The following is a 14697-nucleotide window of genomic DNA, read 5'->3' as shown; positions in this document are numbered from 1 at the left end:
TGTGTCCCACATCCTTTGTCCTTTTGTGTTTCCCTCCCCCATTAAAGTGGACCCACGTGGGAGCCGCCGTGTCGTGTCTGTGTTTGTTCCGCCGTGCGTGTCTGTCCTGTGCCCCGTGTTCAAGAAGAACACCCCCTGCCCCCTTTTATTATTTTTTAAGAAGAACAGTCACACCACCAGAATACCTCAGGACAAAGTTCTAGCTGGTTAAATCTTGTCTATGGCACTGGGAACGTGCTGTTGGAGTCTCAAGGACTGTGCTCTGTTAGAGATAAGAAGTTTAAAGAGAGGCCTGACGCTAAGTGGAGTAAAAGGAGTGGCCCCCTCAGAGTGAGACCCCACCCATCTAGTCCTGCAGCCTGTGAAAGGAAAAGACCTGAGGGGCCTGAGCCCAAAAAGCACCAAGGAGTCAAAGCCACCGAATGCAAATGTAATTTAAGGAGGGGGCCGGGTTCCAGCCCCAGCAGAGTTTGGCAGCCTTAAGCCCAGGGTTCAAGGATAGTGGTAAATACTTCCCTGAATAGTTTTCTTTTGTTTAGGAAAGTCACTGAGCCCCAGCACGTGCCAGGAAGTCTCTACCTGGAGGCCCAGAGAGAGCATTTCATGAAAGCTATGAAAGGGAAGCCTGGCTGCACTAGAGACCCCAAGCTGTTGGAGATTCCCGAGCCATGGATGGGATGTCTGCCAAGGAAAGCTGCCAACAGGGAGTGGAACCAACCCAAGACGGAGAAGCAGGATACAGTCAACAAAGAGGGAAGATGGCGGGAGATCGGAAGAGCCCTGTGTAAGCGGCATGAGGCTATAGGATTTGGAGTTTGCCCTGCCGGTCCAGTATCTCCTCACCATGCCCCTTGCCTCCTTTTGGGAATGGCAATAAGTATTCTGTGCCATTGCGTGTGGAAGTATGTAATCTTCTTTTTGAGTTTACAGGGGTTACAGGTAAGAGACTGCCTTGAATCTCAGAAGAGACTTTAAATGTCGAGACTGTTATAGACGACGGGGACTTCTGAAGTTGGACTGAATGCATTTTGTATTATGATGTGGCCCTAAGTGAAGGGAGCAAGCAGCGGAATGTGGTGGTTTGAATGGGAATGTATTTGGATATTTGCTTCCCTGTAGGTAGATCAGTCTGGGAAGGGTTAGGAGGTGGGTAACTTGGGGTGGACTTAGAGGTTTCAAAAACTCCAGCCAGACTTAGCCTGTCTCTCTCTGCCTCCTGCTTGTGGGTCAGATGTGAGCTCTCAGCTACTGCTCCAATGCCCTGCCTGCCTGCTGCCGGACTCCCCGCCATAATGGCCATGGATTCGCCCTCTTAAACTATAAGCAGGTCCCCAATTAAGGGCTTTCTTTTGTAAGTTACCTTGGTTACGGTGTCTCTTTATAACAATAGAACAGCAACTAAGCCAGCTGGACACGATCATAAGCTATTGGAGGTTGGGACATACAAGCTATTTCATGAGGCTCTGTAATGAAGTTCTTTGTTCAGAACGGAAGTGAATCCTCACTCTGTACCCTCCTCACACACCTAGAGGTATTGAGAGCGGAGCCCACAGCTGCGCACTTGCTAGGGCGCACCCCTTGTTCTCTTCCTTACCAGCTGGGTGACCTTAGGTGAATTGCTTAGCATCCCCCAGGTACAGGTTTCTCTTCCCAAAATGGGGTTTACAATGAGATCTGAAGACCTAGCAGAGAGTAAATATTTAATCGCTGCAGAACTGTTTTGTTTTGTTATTAGTGTGTCATGAACTGAGATGGCCCTGACTAAATTTTAAGTAACAGTCCCCATTAGCTCCCACCCCAGAGATTGGGGGGAAGGTCCCCAAAACATACAGTGTGACCAAGAAACCCCAAAGCCTGTACTAATATCAACCTCAGTTATGAGCTTGGCATTTGCTAAGTTCTTCAACTGTTTGTTAAAGGGCACCTTTTGAGTCGCGTGTTATTCTGCGGCAAGAAAAACAGCAGTTGTGCAGGTGGAGGCCATTACAGAAAATCATGATCAATGAAAACACAGAGAACAAGCAGCCATGTGCTGCCTCATTTACATCCACCTCACAACCCCTATGCCTAAGGCTCAAGGATCATAATGGAAGCGGGAACAGAGGATTGCAAGGGCCAGAAGAGGAGGAGGATTGCTGAGAGTCTGCATCTCCTAGAGAGATCAGCGAGGACTCATGATGGGTGAGGCACCAGGAAGCAGAAAGGGGTGCTTCTGATCAGACAGCATGAGCAAGACAGAACGGAGGTACGCGCCATCCCATCCACCAGCCTGCAGAGCCCCTGAAACGAGGAGCTGGGGAGAAGCGCTGTCTGCTGCTTTCTAAAAAGGAACAAACCCGCTCTGGGAGAAAATGACAAGCGTTCACTTAGTTTACCACAAACAACCAGCCTCAACCACACACCCGCCTTTGAGCAACTCAAAACATCATGTCGGTACCTCATAAGATCAAGGATCTAAACGCAAGAGCCCAAACCACAAAACTAAGAAAAACACAGGTGCAGATTTTTGTGACCTTAAATTGAATCAACAGTTTCTTAAACAGGATGGAGTAGCAGAATAAAAAAATAGGCAAATAGGATTTTAACAACATTCGAAACAGATACACATACGCAAAGAGAAAAACACCAACGTTTAAAAAGAAAAAAGAAAGAAGTAAAAGAAAACTACATAAATGACTGAGATATATAAAGAACTCGTACACTTCAATAAGGGAAAGACAGGACTAGGAAGACAGCTCAGTGCTTAGCACACGTAAGGCCCAGAGCCCAAGCTCTAGATAAATAAACAAGCAAATAACACTACTTAGAAACAACCACTATTGGGGATGTGGAGAGACATCTGGCGAGAATTTAAAACATGGGACTCATTTCGAAACACATTAAGGTCACCTTCATAACCCAGTGAGTCACTCCAAAATAAATACATAGGCACAGGAGTATTAGCCTTCACAACCCAAAAAGTGGAAATAGCCCAGGTGCTTATCAGCTAATAAAAAAAAGTCATCAGTACACATGATGGAGAGTTAGCTATAATTAAAAAAAAAAAAAAAGAGCTTAGCTTGTATGTGGACAAAGGGTGAACCAAGAAGACGTTATGCAAAGTGAAAGAAACTGCCACAAAGCCAAGATTCCATTTATAGGAAATGTTCCGAATAGGTATAGCTGGTATTCGTCACAGCCAACCTACAACAGAAAGCAGACAAGTGGTTGCCTGGAGAGAAAACAGGGGGCTGGTGCTGTTAATGGGTAAAGGGTTGATAACGTAAATGCTCTAATTTATGGAGTGACTATGTGAGACCGAATACACTAGAACCTATTGTATTGTATGTTTTGGTTTGGTTTTTAGAGACAGGGTTCCTCTGTGTAGCTTTGGTTGCCCTGGAACTCACTATGTAGACCAGGCTGGCCTCAGACTTCTAGAGATCGGTCTGCCCCTGCCTCCCGAGTGCTAGGATTAAAGGCATGCACTACCACCATCTGGCTTATATTGTATGTCTTAAGTGAGGGATTTAGATATAATTGTAGGCCCTTAGAAGTCTTGGGAGTGGTAGAAATGTAAATGTTGGCTGTTGTAATGAATACTGGAATGTATCAATATGTCAAACATCACCAAAATGTACAAGGTAATTTTCAGTAGAGTTAACTTAGTGAAACCCTACTACCTCCAGGTGCAGAAGTCAGGAAGAAGCCACTGCATGGGTTATAGCAGACATCAAGGCCACCAGGCAATAAAAGAAAGGTTCTCTCTAGTCTCCAGGAAAAACTCAGAGGGATTTGAGTTTGTGGGGTGGTCCTCCATTTCTAAGGTTCCCTCTCACTGGGTCGTCCCAACCCTCCCAGAACACCTGTCATCCCACCTCATTCCTACTCGTCAAAGGATCTACCCTGACTTCCTAGGCTGATGCTAACTCTCTCGTCTTCAGTCCAGCCCTCGGTAACCGGGGCCAACCACAGGGGCAGGGTGCCATTCTTGGGTGCAACCCATTGCTTCCTTAGAGATAACTTTGGCAGGGGTGGGGCAGCCTCCACGGTACAGCTGGTGCTGCAAATAAGAACAGATATCACGACCGTCCCACCTCCACCCTTGAGGAGATGGCTTTCAGACCTTCCCCACTCTCAGTATAAGCTATGAGGCATGGGTTGAGCTGAGGAACCAGGAGAAGCCAGAAGGACGTTTACAGTTGCCAAGTATTGTTGAGTCTCGCGGCCATCCAACGGGCAGATATTACTAATGTCCCTAGGTAATGGATGGTCAATTTGTAAGGGGCTCACTGGTTAAATGAGGTGGAAACTGGGATCCAAATCCCTTCCGTGCTTGCTCTACAACATGGCAGAGGCGGGAAAAGGGACAGAGGGAGACACACCAAACCGCACCCCTACACAGCTCCTTTGCTGAGCACAGCACTCTCCTATCCCGGAAAGAAAAATATCCACAAATATCCACAGAGTCCTAGCCACCAAGTGAGGAGCCCCGCCCCACCCCCCACCTCCCGGATGCTGGCAGGCTTTGGCTGCAGTTACTGTTCTCAAAGAGTTTAGGATTCCCACTCCACGAGACCAAGTTGATTGACTAGAAAACCAGAAATCCACCATCGATATCCCTTCTAGAGGAAACAGAGCTGTTAACTGTATGCAAATGAGTGATTTGTAAAACTCGGGACTCCAAGGTCCTGAAAAGGCCAAGAGTGCAGGCCCTCCATACTCCCGTTTGTGTGCCTCTGCTTGGTCTCATAAGAACTCTCTTATGTGTTGGTGATGTCGCTCAATGCTTGCTAGCATGCAAAAGACCTGGGTTTAACTCTTATCCACGTAGGTAGAGCACTTCAAAGAATCTACATACTACTCTAGAGACTGGAGGTTGTCAAAGGCAGTCTCGGGACTTGGATGACCAGCAGGACACCGGCATTCAGGGACCACTGAATCAAAGAATCCTAACGGAGTGGGCACATGAAGTTGGAAGAAGTCAAGAAGTGAGGCTGTCCAATTCCTATTTGCCCAGTGTTCCAGTCTTGGGCAGCACTGCTTTGTCTACGCCTGACCACCTGTCCTTGTTTTCCAACTTCCTACCTTCTCCTTCTACCGTTCCTCGCGGACCTCACCCCCAATCCCAAACCCTTCTCAGATATACCTGGGCACAGACTGGAATAGAAGCCTTCCTTCTTGAGCATGATCAGCAGGGAGGCCCAGCCCAGGAGCACCGCGGAGAAGAAGAGATTCTCCAGCACAGCGGTGCAAGCCATCCACCAGCGCCTGCCGTACGCCTGCTTCAGCGTGGGGGCCATGGTGGCCGAAACTCTGCAGAGAAACAGAGCGCTGAGAGAAGAAGGGCTTCCTAGCGGCCCTTGAGAAGGGTACTCCATCATGGTGGCTCCCGAGACCCCCGGAGCCAACCCGAGATGGAGCCCTCATGGGGGTCCCATAGAGCCCGGTGCTGCGGAGCTGGCTCCGCGCGCTCTGGCAGTGCCAGGGGCGAACGCGCCACTGGCCCGCAGGGCACTATCAGGAACTAGAAAGAGCGAAGCAACTTCCTGGCGCGCTGCCGGGCTCATCTACCCGGGCCAGAGCGCACAGAGCCCGCTCCTGGAGCCAAACCCTAAGTTCCCAAAGTCTCCCAAAGTCAGCAAGGGGCGGACCGTGCTCTGTAGCCACCGCTGACCCACGCCTAGCCAGCCTCTGGCGCCAGATCGGACTCTCAGAAGCGGGCAGGAGGCGGAAAGGGAAGTCTGGGACTAGCCCGAGACCCTCTCTTCTCGTTACGCCTTTCATTCCACTCCTCCTCTCCAGGGCCCGGGTAGAAAAACTCCTCCCGCTCGCCACAGCCGGCGCTCGTGTCCCTCCGGTCTCTTGGGCCAACCCCAAAGCTGCCACGTGGAGGGAGACCCTGGGCGGGCCCCGTGGCGCCCCCGCGCGCCCCTCACTCCGCCGCGCGCCTGGGAACCCGCCAGCCCTTCGGTCCCGGGGAGAGGGCTGCGGCTCCGGCAGGAAATCCTGTGCCTGCAGACTTTATAAGGACAGTGGCGGAGGATGGGATGGCTGGCGGGCGGGTGTGTTTACCAAAGGGAACGTAGAAATCGGAGTTCGCCCGGGCCGCGGTCACCACCGCCAACAAGGGAGGAGAGACTCAGGCACGCGGAGAGGGGACACACAGGGAACAGCAAGCTAGAAAGACGAAGGGGAAGGAGACGCTAGCCCCTTCTGCAGAGGGTGGTCAAGCTTCTCATCTGTAAAATGGGGCTTTCGATTCAGTGATTCCCGGAGGTCCCTTCCCAAAGTGACAACTGTGGCTCTAAACAGAGTGGACTAGAAGAATGGAGGGATCGGAGAGAGGGGACAATATGCCCAGTGTCTCAGGTAACGGTCGCTTCGAGGGGACCTGCAAATGTGGCTGGGTAACTTTGAGCTGCACCAACTGCTCACCTGTCCCCGGCAAACTTGCCTTCCGCAGCCGCTGACACCCGGTGTAACGCAGAGCCTCCGCGGCGCTCCCACACTCCGGATCGCCGGAGACCCAGGATCCCAATGCCAAGTCGCATCCACGCGGGGGTCTTCCGGGCGTGCCAGACCCAGCGGGCCTCGGAGCCTGCCGATCTCTCCTCGTCTGCGCCCTCGAAAGGGGCGGTAGACCTGGGAACCGTCCGGGCGCCACAGAGCCGGGAAGCCGGGAAGCCGGGGCATGGACTACCGATCTGCCGAGTTGATTGTTGTATTTACAGGCGTCCAGAGCGGCGCCCCAAGGTGGGGGCGGGGGTTCCCTTCCCTTCCCCTCCCCTTAGGTCGAGTTTCACTCACACGTGACTCGCCTGTTGGTCCCCAGATACTCTTCTTACCCAATTAGACCCGGGCGCCTAAATTTCCACTCTCGACCCCCGCACCTTCTCTGTTGACCCCCTGAACTAACGTTTGACAGCATTCTCTGTATCTTTGTTCAAAACAACCCAATATTTGACTGGAGTTAGTCTGGATGCTGGGAAAGGCTTGGATGGGGTTTTGAACTGTGAAATTAAGAGGAGTGTTTTCTTCTGAGAGTTTATATGCTTCAATTTCGAGTCTGCATTTTGAAAACTGACTAACTTGGGATACTCTGGGCCACTTAACCTCTCGGAGCTCAGTTTCCTTCGCTACACAGTGGGATGAGAGTAGAATTTGCCTGCCTGTTGAGAGGAGCTGGAATCAGGATGCCACTGTAACGCTGGGTACACCTGAGCGCAGTTTTAATTGTTGCGACTGTTGTCCTTGTTATTTCCCGAGACTCAATGGTCAGGCGCTTCTGGTCGACAAGTGATTGATTTTGGTAAATCGTTCATCCCCACCTGGCCTCAAGTTCCTCGTCTGTAAAACAGGGAAGGTATTCAGTACCTACGAGGACAATGGTGCAGATTAAGGAAACAGTTGTGCTGAAGGAGAGTGCGGCTGCGGGTCAATTCAGTGCATTAAGTGTACAAAACGAGTAGTTAGAGTAGTTAGGCAGTGGTGGCGCACACCTTTAATCCCTGAACTTGGGAGGCAGAAGTCTCTGAGTTCCTGGTCTGACAGCCTGCTCTACAGAGCCAGTTTCAGGATGGCCAAAGCTATGTAGAGAAACCCTGTCTCCAGAAAAAGAAAAAGAGAGAGAGAGAGAAAGTGTAGGGCTGGGGACATAGCTCACTTGGTACAGTGCTTGCTTGGTACGCCTGAGCCTCGAGGGTCCTAACCGAGTGCAGTCTCTAATCCTAACAAAGGAGACGTGGAAGGGGTCAGAAGTCCAAGGTCATCTTCAAACTGCAGGTTAGAGACCAGCCTGGGTTACCAGCCTGGGTTACATGGAATCCTGTCTCAAAACACAAACAAGTGAAGACTGCTGTGGTTGCTATTCACAGAGCTCCGAAGGAGCTTGGAAAACTGCCGAGTTCCACAAAGGTAGGTGATGGGGAGTCCCTGAACCCCTGAGCAGCTGGGCTGCAGCACCAAGAGAGGAGCTAACATCCCAAGCTACTACGATAGGCTGGGCACTTTCCAAACCAAAGTTACTAACTGTTCAGCTCATCCCAGTGTGCTTCAAACCTCACAAGTTTTCACACAGAGAGTAGGCAAGGTTTGCAGCTAGACCGCAGTGGTTGGAGGCAGGCCTGGCTGGCTGGTACTTTTTTCTGATGTTTTCATTCCCGCGAGCCAGGTGAAGGAACAGCTAAGGAAAAGCTTGGCAGCCGAAAGGCACGAGGAGTTCTCTGGCAACAGCACATGGCGGCTTTGATGGTGGTTTTACTTCTTAAAATGCCTTGCTGGCTGCAGGGTGGGAAGTATGGCTGAGCAGTAGAGCTCTTGTGTATGCATGTGTTTCAGTCCAGAAAGACGCACACGTGCACACACACATATACACATATGCACACGTGCGCATGTGCTCGCACACACGTGGACACACACATATACACACGTGCACATGTAAGCACGCACACGCGTGGACACACACATACACATATGCACACGTGCGCATGTGCTCGCACACACGTGGACACACACATATACACACGTGCACATGTAAGCACGCACACGCGTGGACACACACATACACATATGCACACGTGCGCACACACACACATGGACACACACATGCACACATGTGCACACACACACACACACATGCTTCCAGACCTTTTTCCTCAAGCTCAAATTCCTTAGCTCAGTACAAGGAGCTCCACAGGAAAGGTTCTAACTCAAGAGCATCGTGGTTCCTCTTGAGACTACAATGAAATATGAATCCATTATCTATGAAAACGTCTCATGAAGTGAGCACAGACATGCACACTGAAGTCACAGTGGGGTTGTGAGCCCCATCCTTGAGACTTTAGTGTCCATGAACTCCCGTGTCTGGAGCTTGCTGTTCCTCATCCTCTCCGATGTTCCCGTCTTCCTCTTGGGGTCTCTGAGTTCTGTGAAGTCAGGAGGAGCGCCTTGAGCAGATGTGCAGCGAAGAGCCCGGCCAGCTAGCTTCGCACCTTCCTGTCTCCGCACCTGTTCTTGCGGTGGGAGTGACAGATTCACGTCTTCATTTTGGATTCACGCGTCCTGACAGCGCTGCTCAAGCCTCACCTTTGTGTGGAAGCTGCCCACGTCTATCCCCAAACTCTCTGCCGACCTCTTCGGAAGCCCCCTGCTCATCTCAAACGATCAGTTTCCTTCCTCCTTCCCCACTCCGTGGGCTGGAAGCCTGTTGTGGGTACAAGAACAATCATGTTGTAGGTAATTTGTATGGCTGCTGCCTATCACAGACCTGGCATACAGTAAACTGCTAGTCAACATTTGCTGAATGAACAAGAAGGGAGTGGCAGGAAATAATGCTGGGAAGGAGGACAGGATGACTTTGAACTGTAAAATATCCTGGGTTTTATTGTTTTCTTTGATTTTGTTTGAAGGGAACAGACATGGTTAAGCTTGTATGTTTTTTTAAAAGATTTATTTACTTATTATTCATACAATGTTCTGCTAACATGTGTACACACCAGAAGAGGGCACTGGATCTCATTACAGATGGTTGTGAGCCAACATGTGGGTGCTGGGACTTGAACTCAGGAGTTAAGTTCCCTTAACTGCTGAGCCATTTCTCCAGCCCTGTATATTTAATGAAAAGAGGGTATGTTGGGAAGGAAAGCTAAGTAGGCAGCCACTGTAATAGTTCAGACTGTGAGGGGTGGAAAGGCCTGAAAGCCCAGCACTTGGGAAGCAGAGATGAGGTAGGATGACAGGCCCAACTGCAAGGCCAGTTCTAGGCCAAGGCGACAGAGCAAGGCTAAGACCAGAGAATGGGGGCGCTGGAGACATGACTCAGACATTAGGAGTACTGGTTGCTCTTGCAGGGGACCTGAGCTGCATTCCCAGTCATCCACACGGTGGCTCCGGGTCAGGTACGTTAATTCAGCGGAACTCGGTGCCCTCTTCTGGCAGCCACAGGCACTGCATGTACACGGTGCACTTGCATGACTTCTGGCGAAACACTCAAGACACATAAGATAAAAACAAACAAATCTTAAAGATTCTACTCCAGAGGCACACGTGAGGTCTCTGGAAACTGAACAGGGACCGTGATGGGAATGTATAATTGGAGAGTGTGTGATACGCCACTATGAGGATGTATAATAGGGGAGAGTTGGATCTAGCCAGGAGCTCAGGGAATGGTCTTTAAGGGGGATGGGTAAACTGAGACCTGAGATAGCTTTAGGGGATAGATCAGCAGGATTTGTCAGTCCCCTGGAGAAGGAAACCTTACTTGAAAGGTCAGTCCCTAGAACTGGAGAGAAACATACAGAGGAAGGGATCGCAGCACAGGTTGCTTCTGAAAACTGCCCTTCCAGGCCTGTCGTGTTGGGTCTTCTAAGACTGTGGCCCCCTCAGCAATTTAAAGTGACTGTTCCCTAACCTCTCTTGCCTATGTCAATAGCGGCACCAACTCGTCCCGGGCTTAAGAGACAGAACTGGAGACACCGGATTCTGCTCCCTGCCTCCGTCTTCACGTGCAGCCTGCCAGCAGCCTGTAGTTCCTACACTAAAGACTCCTTGTCTGCATGCACCGGCCTTCCCAGCTCCTACTGCTCACAGAACTCAGGGTGGACCCCTGCAGCCTGACCTTCCCAATCCCACTCCACTTGACCCCACATATAACCAGCGTAAGCTACCGGAAAAGGAGCTTTATCTCTTGAAATGTCTGTGTTCTTTTGTTACTGGCATTGGGGTCAGTGGTTATGCTTTGATAATCCAGGCTCAGCCTCCCGTCTACAACAAGTCAATCAGAAAAACCAAATTCACAGTGAAACACAGAAGCAATTGATTTTTTAAAAAAACATTTATTTATTATGTATACAATATATGCCTGCAGGCCAGAAGAGGGCATCAGACCTCATTACAGATGGTTGTGAGCCACCATGTGGTTGCTGGGAATTGAACTCAGGACCTTTGGAATAGCAAGCAGTGCTCTTAACCACTGAGCCATCTCTCCAGCCCCAGAAGCAATTTCTTTAATGTGGCCACATAGAGAAAAGGAATAAAGAGATGTAGTGACCCCTGTGGGAGTCCCCTCTGTGTGCTGTGATTACCATAGCAAGGCAGAACTTAGGTAGGCAGGGAAAGCTAGGCTGAATGCTGGGAGAAAGGCAGAGTCAGGGAGATGCCATGGATCCACCAAAACTTTGCTGGTAGGCCACAACCTGGTGGTGATGCACAGATTAATGGAAATGGGTTAAATTAATATGTAAGAGTCAGCCAATAAGAAGCTAGAGCTAATAGGCCAAGCAGTGATTTAATTAATACAGTTTCTGTGTGATTATTTCGGGTCTAAGCTAGCCGGGCAGCTGGGAACCAAACAAGCAAGCCACTCCTACAGACCTCTGTGCCTCAAGTCCATCTTTGGGGTCCTGTCATAAGGTTTAGGCTTAAGTAGAGAACTAGAAGGATGCAAAACTAGGCAGTCCTGGTCAGGGTGTGGTTCCACCCATCACTGACCCATCATTGCTTGGACAAAGTGGTCTGACCAGTTGTCAGAAGCCTGTGGTCGTCTTCCAAGAGACAAGGTCCCCTCTGGCTGGCACTCACTTTCTCTCCCCCAGCGTGAGGGTCCTGAAGAAATTCCAGTTTGTTGTTGGCTGTGTTGGCTGTTATTTTAATACTATCCCAATGAGGAGCTTTAGGGTATCTCCATTCCTGTTTGGGGGAGGGGTCCCTCTTGCTCAGGCTCGAACAATGACTCTGTGTCATCTGTGCCTCTATGCGGCTTTCCGCCCCTCTTCCTCCCTTCTCCTGTCTCTGTGACTCAGCCCTGAAAACCTCCCTCACACCATTAAACTTCATGCTTTCACCTCAAGTTCTTCTTGGGCCTAGAACATTCTTCTGACCTGACACAGTAAACTAATCCTTCAAATCCGAAATAAAGGTGATTTCCTAAGTGCCCTGTTCTTTGCAATAACTTGCTGGACCCGATCTGTAAATCCCTTTGCTGTGTGGCCAATATAGCACTTGACTTTTCTTATGGTAAACTCATCACAGTGTGCCTGTTTCTTCCGACTGAGTGTGTGCCTCTCAGGACAGGTGCCTGCATGTGCCTTCCCTCTGGACACCCACCCTCCAGGCCCACAGTCTGGCAAATCCTACTCTTCCTCTGAACCTTGCTAGTCTATTGCTTTTACCTGATGCCCAGACTATGAGCACATTCCTTCCTGGAACCACATAGCTCCTTGGACACCTTTTATAACACTTATTGAAGGGTCTCTGAATTACAGTTCAAGGAGGGCACTGGAGACAGACTGTCCTTCCAGGCAAGAGATATATTAGGAGAAATAGCAATGCCTTGAAAAGTGGCTTCTAGGGGTTCTGAGAAGAGCACAGACCCCAACACTGTAGACAGTCAGCAGTAAGGGGTCCCTTCTTTCAGATTTCAGAGGAAAAGGAAAATTCCATGCACCATTAATTAAAAAGTGTCCACAGCACAGGCCTGCCTCTGATTCCCAGGGATTGTGGGTAGAGGGTATTGCATAAAGCAAGCAAGAAAGGAATCTTGCTAGTGTGTGACTTAGAGGATACGGGGAGAACTGGGGAGGAGGGGCATGTTTACTTACGGTGGACCCATTACCTAGGTGGGTATGGGGTGCCACTGGTACCCTCTGATATCTTGGGAATCTAGTAGCCTGGATCTATCCTTGAGGAAGTAAGAATAAGGGTGCCAAGGACAGCGAGTGGCTCAGCGGATAGATGCTTGTCACCAATCCTGTGTTCGAGCCCTGGAACCCACATGGCGAAAACTGATGCTTGCACGTTTCTCCCTGACCTCTGACATATGTGCACATACTTACCCACTAAATAATTCTTTTTAACTAGGGCACTTCTGGCCCTGCTCTTCACTGGCTGGGGGGAAGCTGCACCCCCAGAGCTGCCCCTACCCCATAGGCATGGGAGAGCTGGCTTCACCCCTCACCTGAGTGAGGGGTCCTAGTGACAAGATCAGACCAACTCAGCTACCACCCAGACACACGTCCAGGGCTGTGGGTGGGCACTCCCCAACCTCTATCCCATCTATGACCTGCTGGAGTATGTGAAGGGACCGGTCATGTAGAACCCGGCTGCAGGATCTCCAAGACTCAGGACGGCAGCAGGAGATTCGGTGAGGGTCCAGTATTGATGGTATACTAGAAGCCAGAGGGCTTGAACATGATCAACAACTCATTACACAATGGATGTTTGCAACTCCTAGAATTTTGTGAGGTGTTTCCTGATTTTTGAAACTGGGAAAAATCAAATCAAACCACATCTGGGCTTATACTTCCTCCCAGAACAGGAAGAATCTAATTCAGTCATTTTTCCCACTCTTTGAATATGTCTACCGTCTCTCCAACCTTCCACTCCACCCCATTTGTTCACCGGCAGCAAGAACCTAACCAAGGCATTCTGTGCCTGGCCCACAGAAAATGCTCTGAAAATGCAGACTTGCTGCAATCTTATCTCCTTAGGGAATTGCCCTTAAGCCAAGAACAGCAGCTTAAGCAGCCTTGGGTCTGTAAGTTAGGATCTCAGCTCTGCCTAGGACAAGTGATTAACTCTTGAGGGCCTCAGCCTCTTCTCCATAACATGGAGCAGCTGTACCTGCTTCTGAGTTTTCCGACGCTGAGAAGAGTAGTCCATGTGAGGACAGCTTAACTACGACAACTCAACCGCGGGGGCGGTCTTCTCCCAGCAGCCCTCTCCCCTCGCCATCTGAACGGCGTCCCTCTTGGATTCACTGTCTTCTGTCATCTAACGCTATCTGGCTGGGAGAGTGAGCCTTTGAAAAGCAGAGCTGTCGCTGACACTGAAAAGTTTAAATCCTCTAACAGTCTGTTGATGCCCTTAGCAGGCGCAAATCCACATGGTTTAACACAGCCCACTCCCTAGGCTGTTCTGGAGCTGAGCCTGCCCAGGCTTCTGAGCTCATCGCTCAGCTTTTCTCTTCACACTCGGTGTTGCCACCACACTGTGGCTGTTTCCCAGCGCGCCACACTTCCCTGCCGCAGCAAAGCCTGAACACTGAGCTGGAACCTCTTCTCCTCACAGTGAGAACCAGGCCTCCTTTGTTCCAGCTGTGTACTATCAAGAGAATACTCTTGTCCCTTTTAGCCCTGATGGCAGATACAGTATCTCTTCTCCTCACAGTGACTCCTCTCTCTTCCTAGCAATGGGCATTGATGGCAGAGCACAAGAAAATGCAGTAACTTTGCGGCACTGGCCCCAGCAGTTCAGACCTGAAGGCTGACAGCGCCATCTGCTGGCCTAAATTTGTACTTCAGCATTTAGAAAGCCTTCCAGTGTCTTCCCACCCAAAAGAGACAAAGGTTTTGAAATTTTACATTAGTCCATCCAGAGCAGTGGTTCTCACACGGGACTGTATTAAAGGGTGCTCCGACCCTTTAATACAATTCCACATGTTGTGGTGACCCCCAGCCATAAAATTACCTCGTTGCTACTTTATAACTATAATTTTGATACTGTTATGAATTGTAATATAAGTATCTGATATGAGGATATTCAATATGCGACAGAGGTCACAACCCATTGGTTGAGAACCACTTGCAGTGTCTTCACTTACCATAAAAATTAGCAAATTAGCTGGGCGGTGGTGGCGCACGCCTTTAATCCCAGCACTTGTGAGGCAGAGGCAGGCGGATCTCTGTGAGTTCGAGACCAGCCTGGTCTACAAGAGCTAGT

At 50.0% G+C, this 14697-nt stretch overlaps 1 protein-coding gene across 1 annotated transcript in view; it reads right to left on the bottom strand.

Moving 5' to 3' along the window:
- The window catches only part of Slc43a1 (solute carrier family 43 member 1), a 26177-nt gene extending 19186 nt beyond the window's left edge, over positions 1 to 6991 (bottom strand). Inside the window, exons 1-2 of the mRNA XM_005346679.3 lie at positions 6418 to 6991; positions 5129 to 5295 (exon numbers count right to left, since the gene is read on the bottom strand). Of these exons, the coding sequence (XP_005346736.1) occupies positions 5129 to 5295; positions 6418 to 6533 (283 nt within the window). The 5' untranslated portion in view covers positions 6534 to 6991. The remainder of the gene's footprint in view (positions 1 to 5128; positions 5296 to 6417) is intronic.
- Between the last annotated feature and the right edge of the window lie 7706 nt (positions 6992 to 14697).

This window comes from Microtus ochrogaster, chromosome 4, assembly GCF_000317375.1.
Source record: "Microtus ochrogaster isolate Prairie Vole_2 chromosome 4, MicOch1.0, whole genome shotgun sequence".
Taxonomy (NCBI): domain Eukaryota; kingdom Metazoa; phylum Chordata; class Mammalia; order Rodentia; family Cricetidae; genus Microtus; species Microtus ochrogaster.
This window is presented reverse-complemented; position numbering and strand designations above follow the sequence as displayed.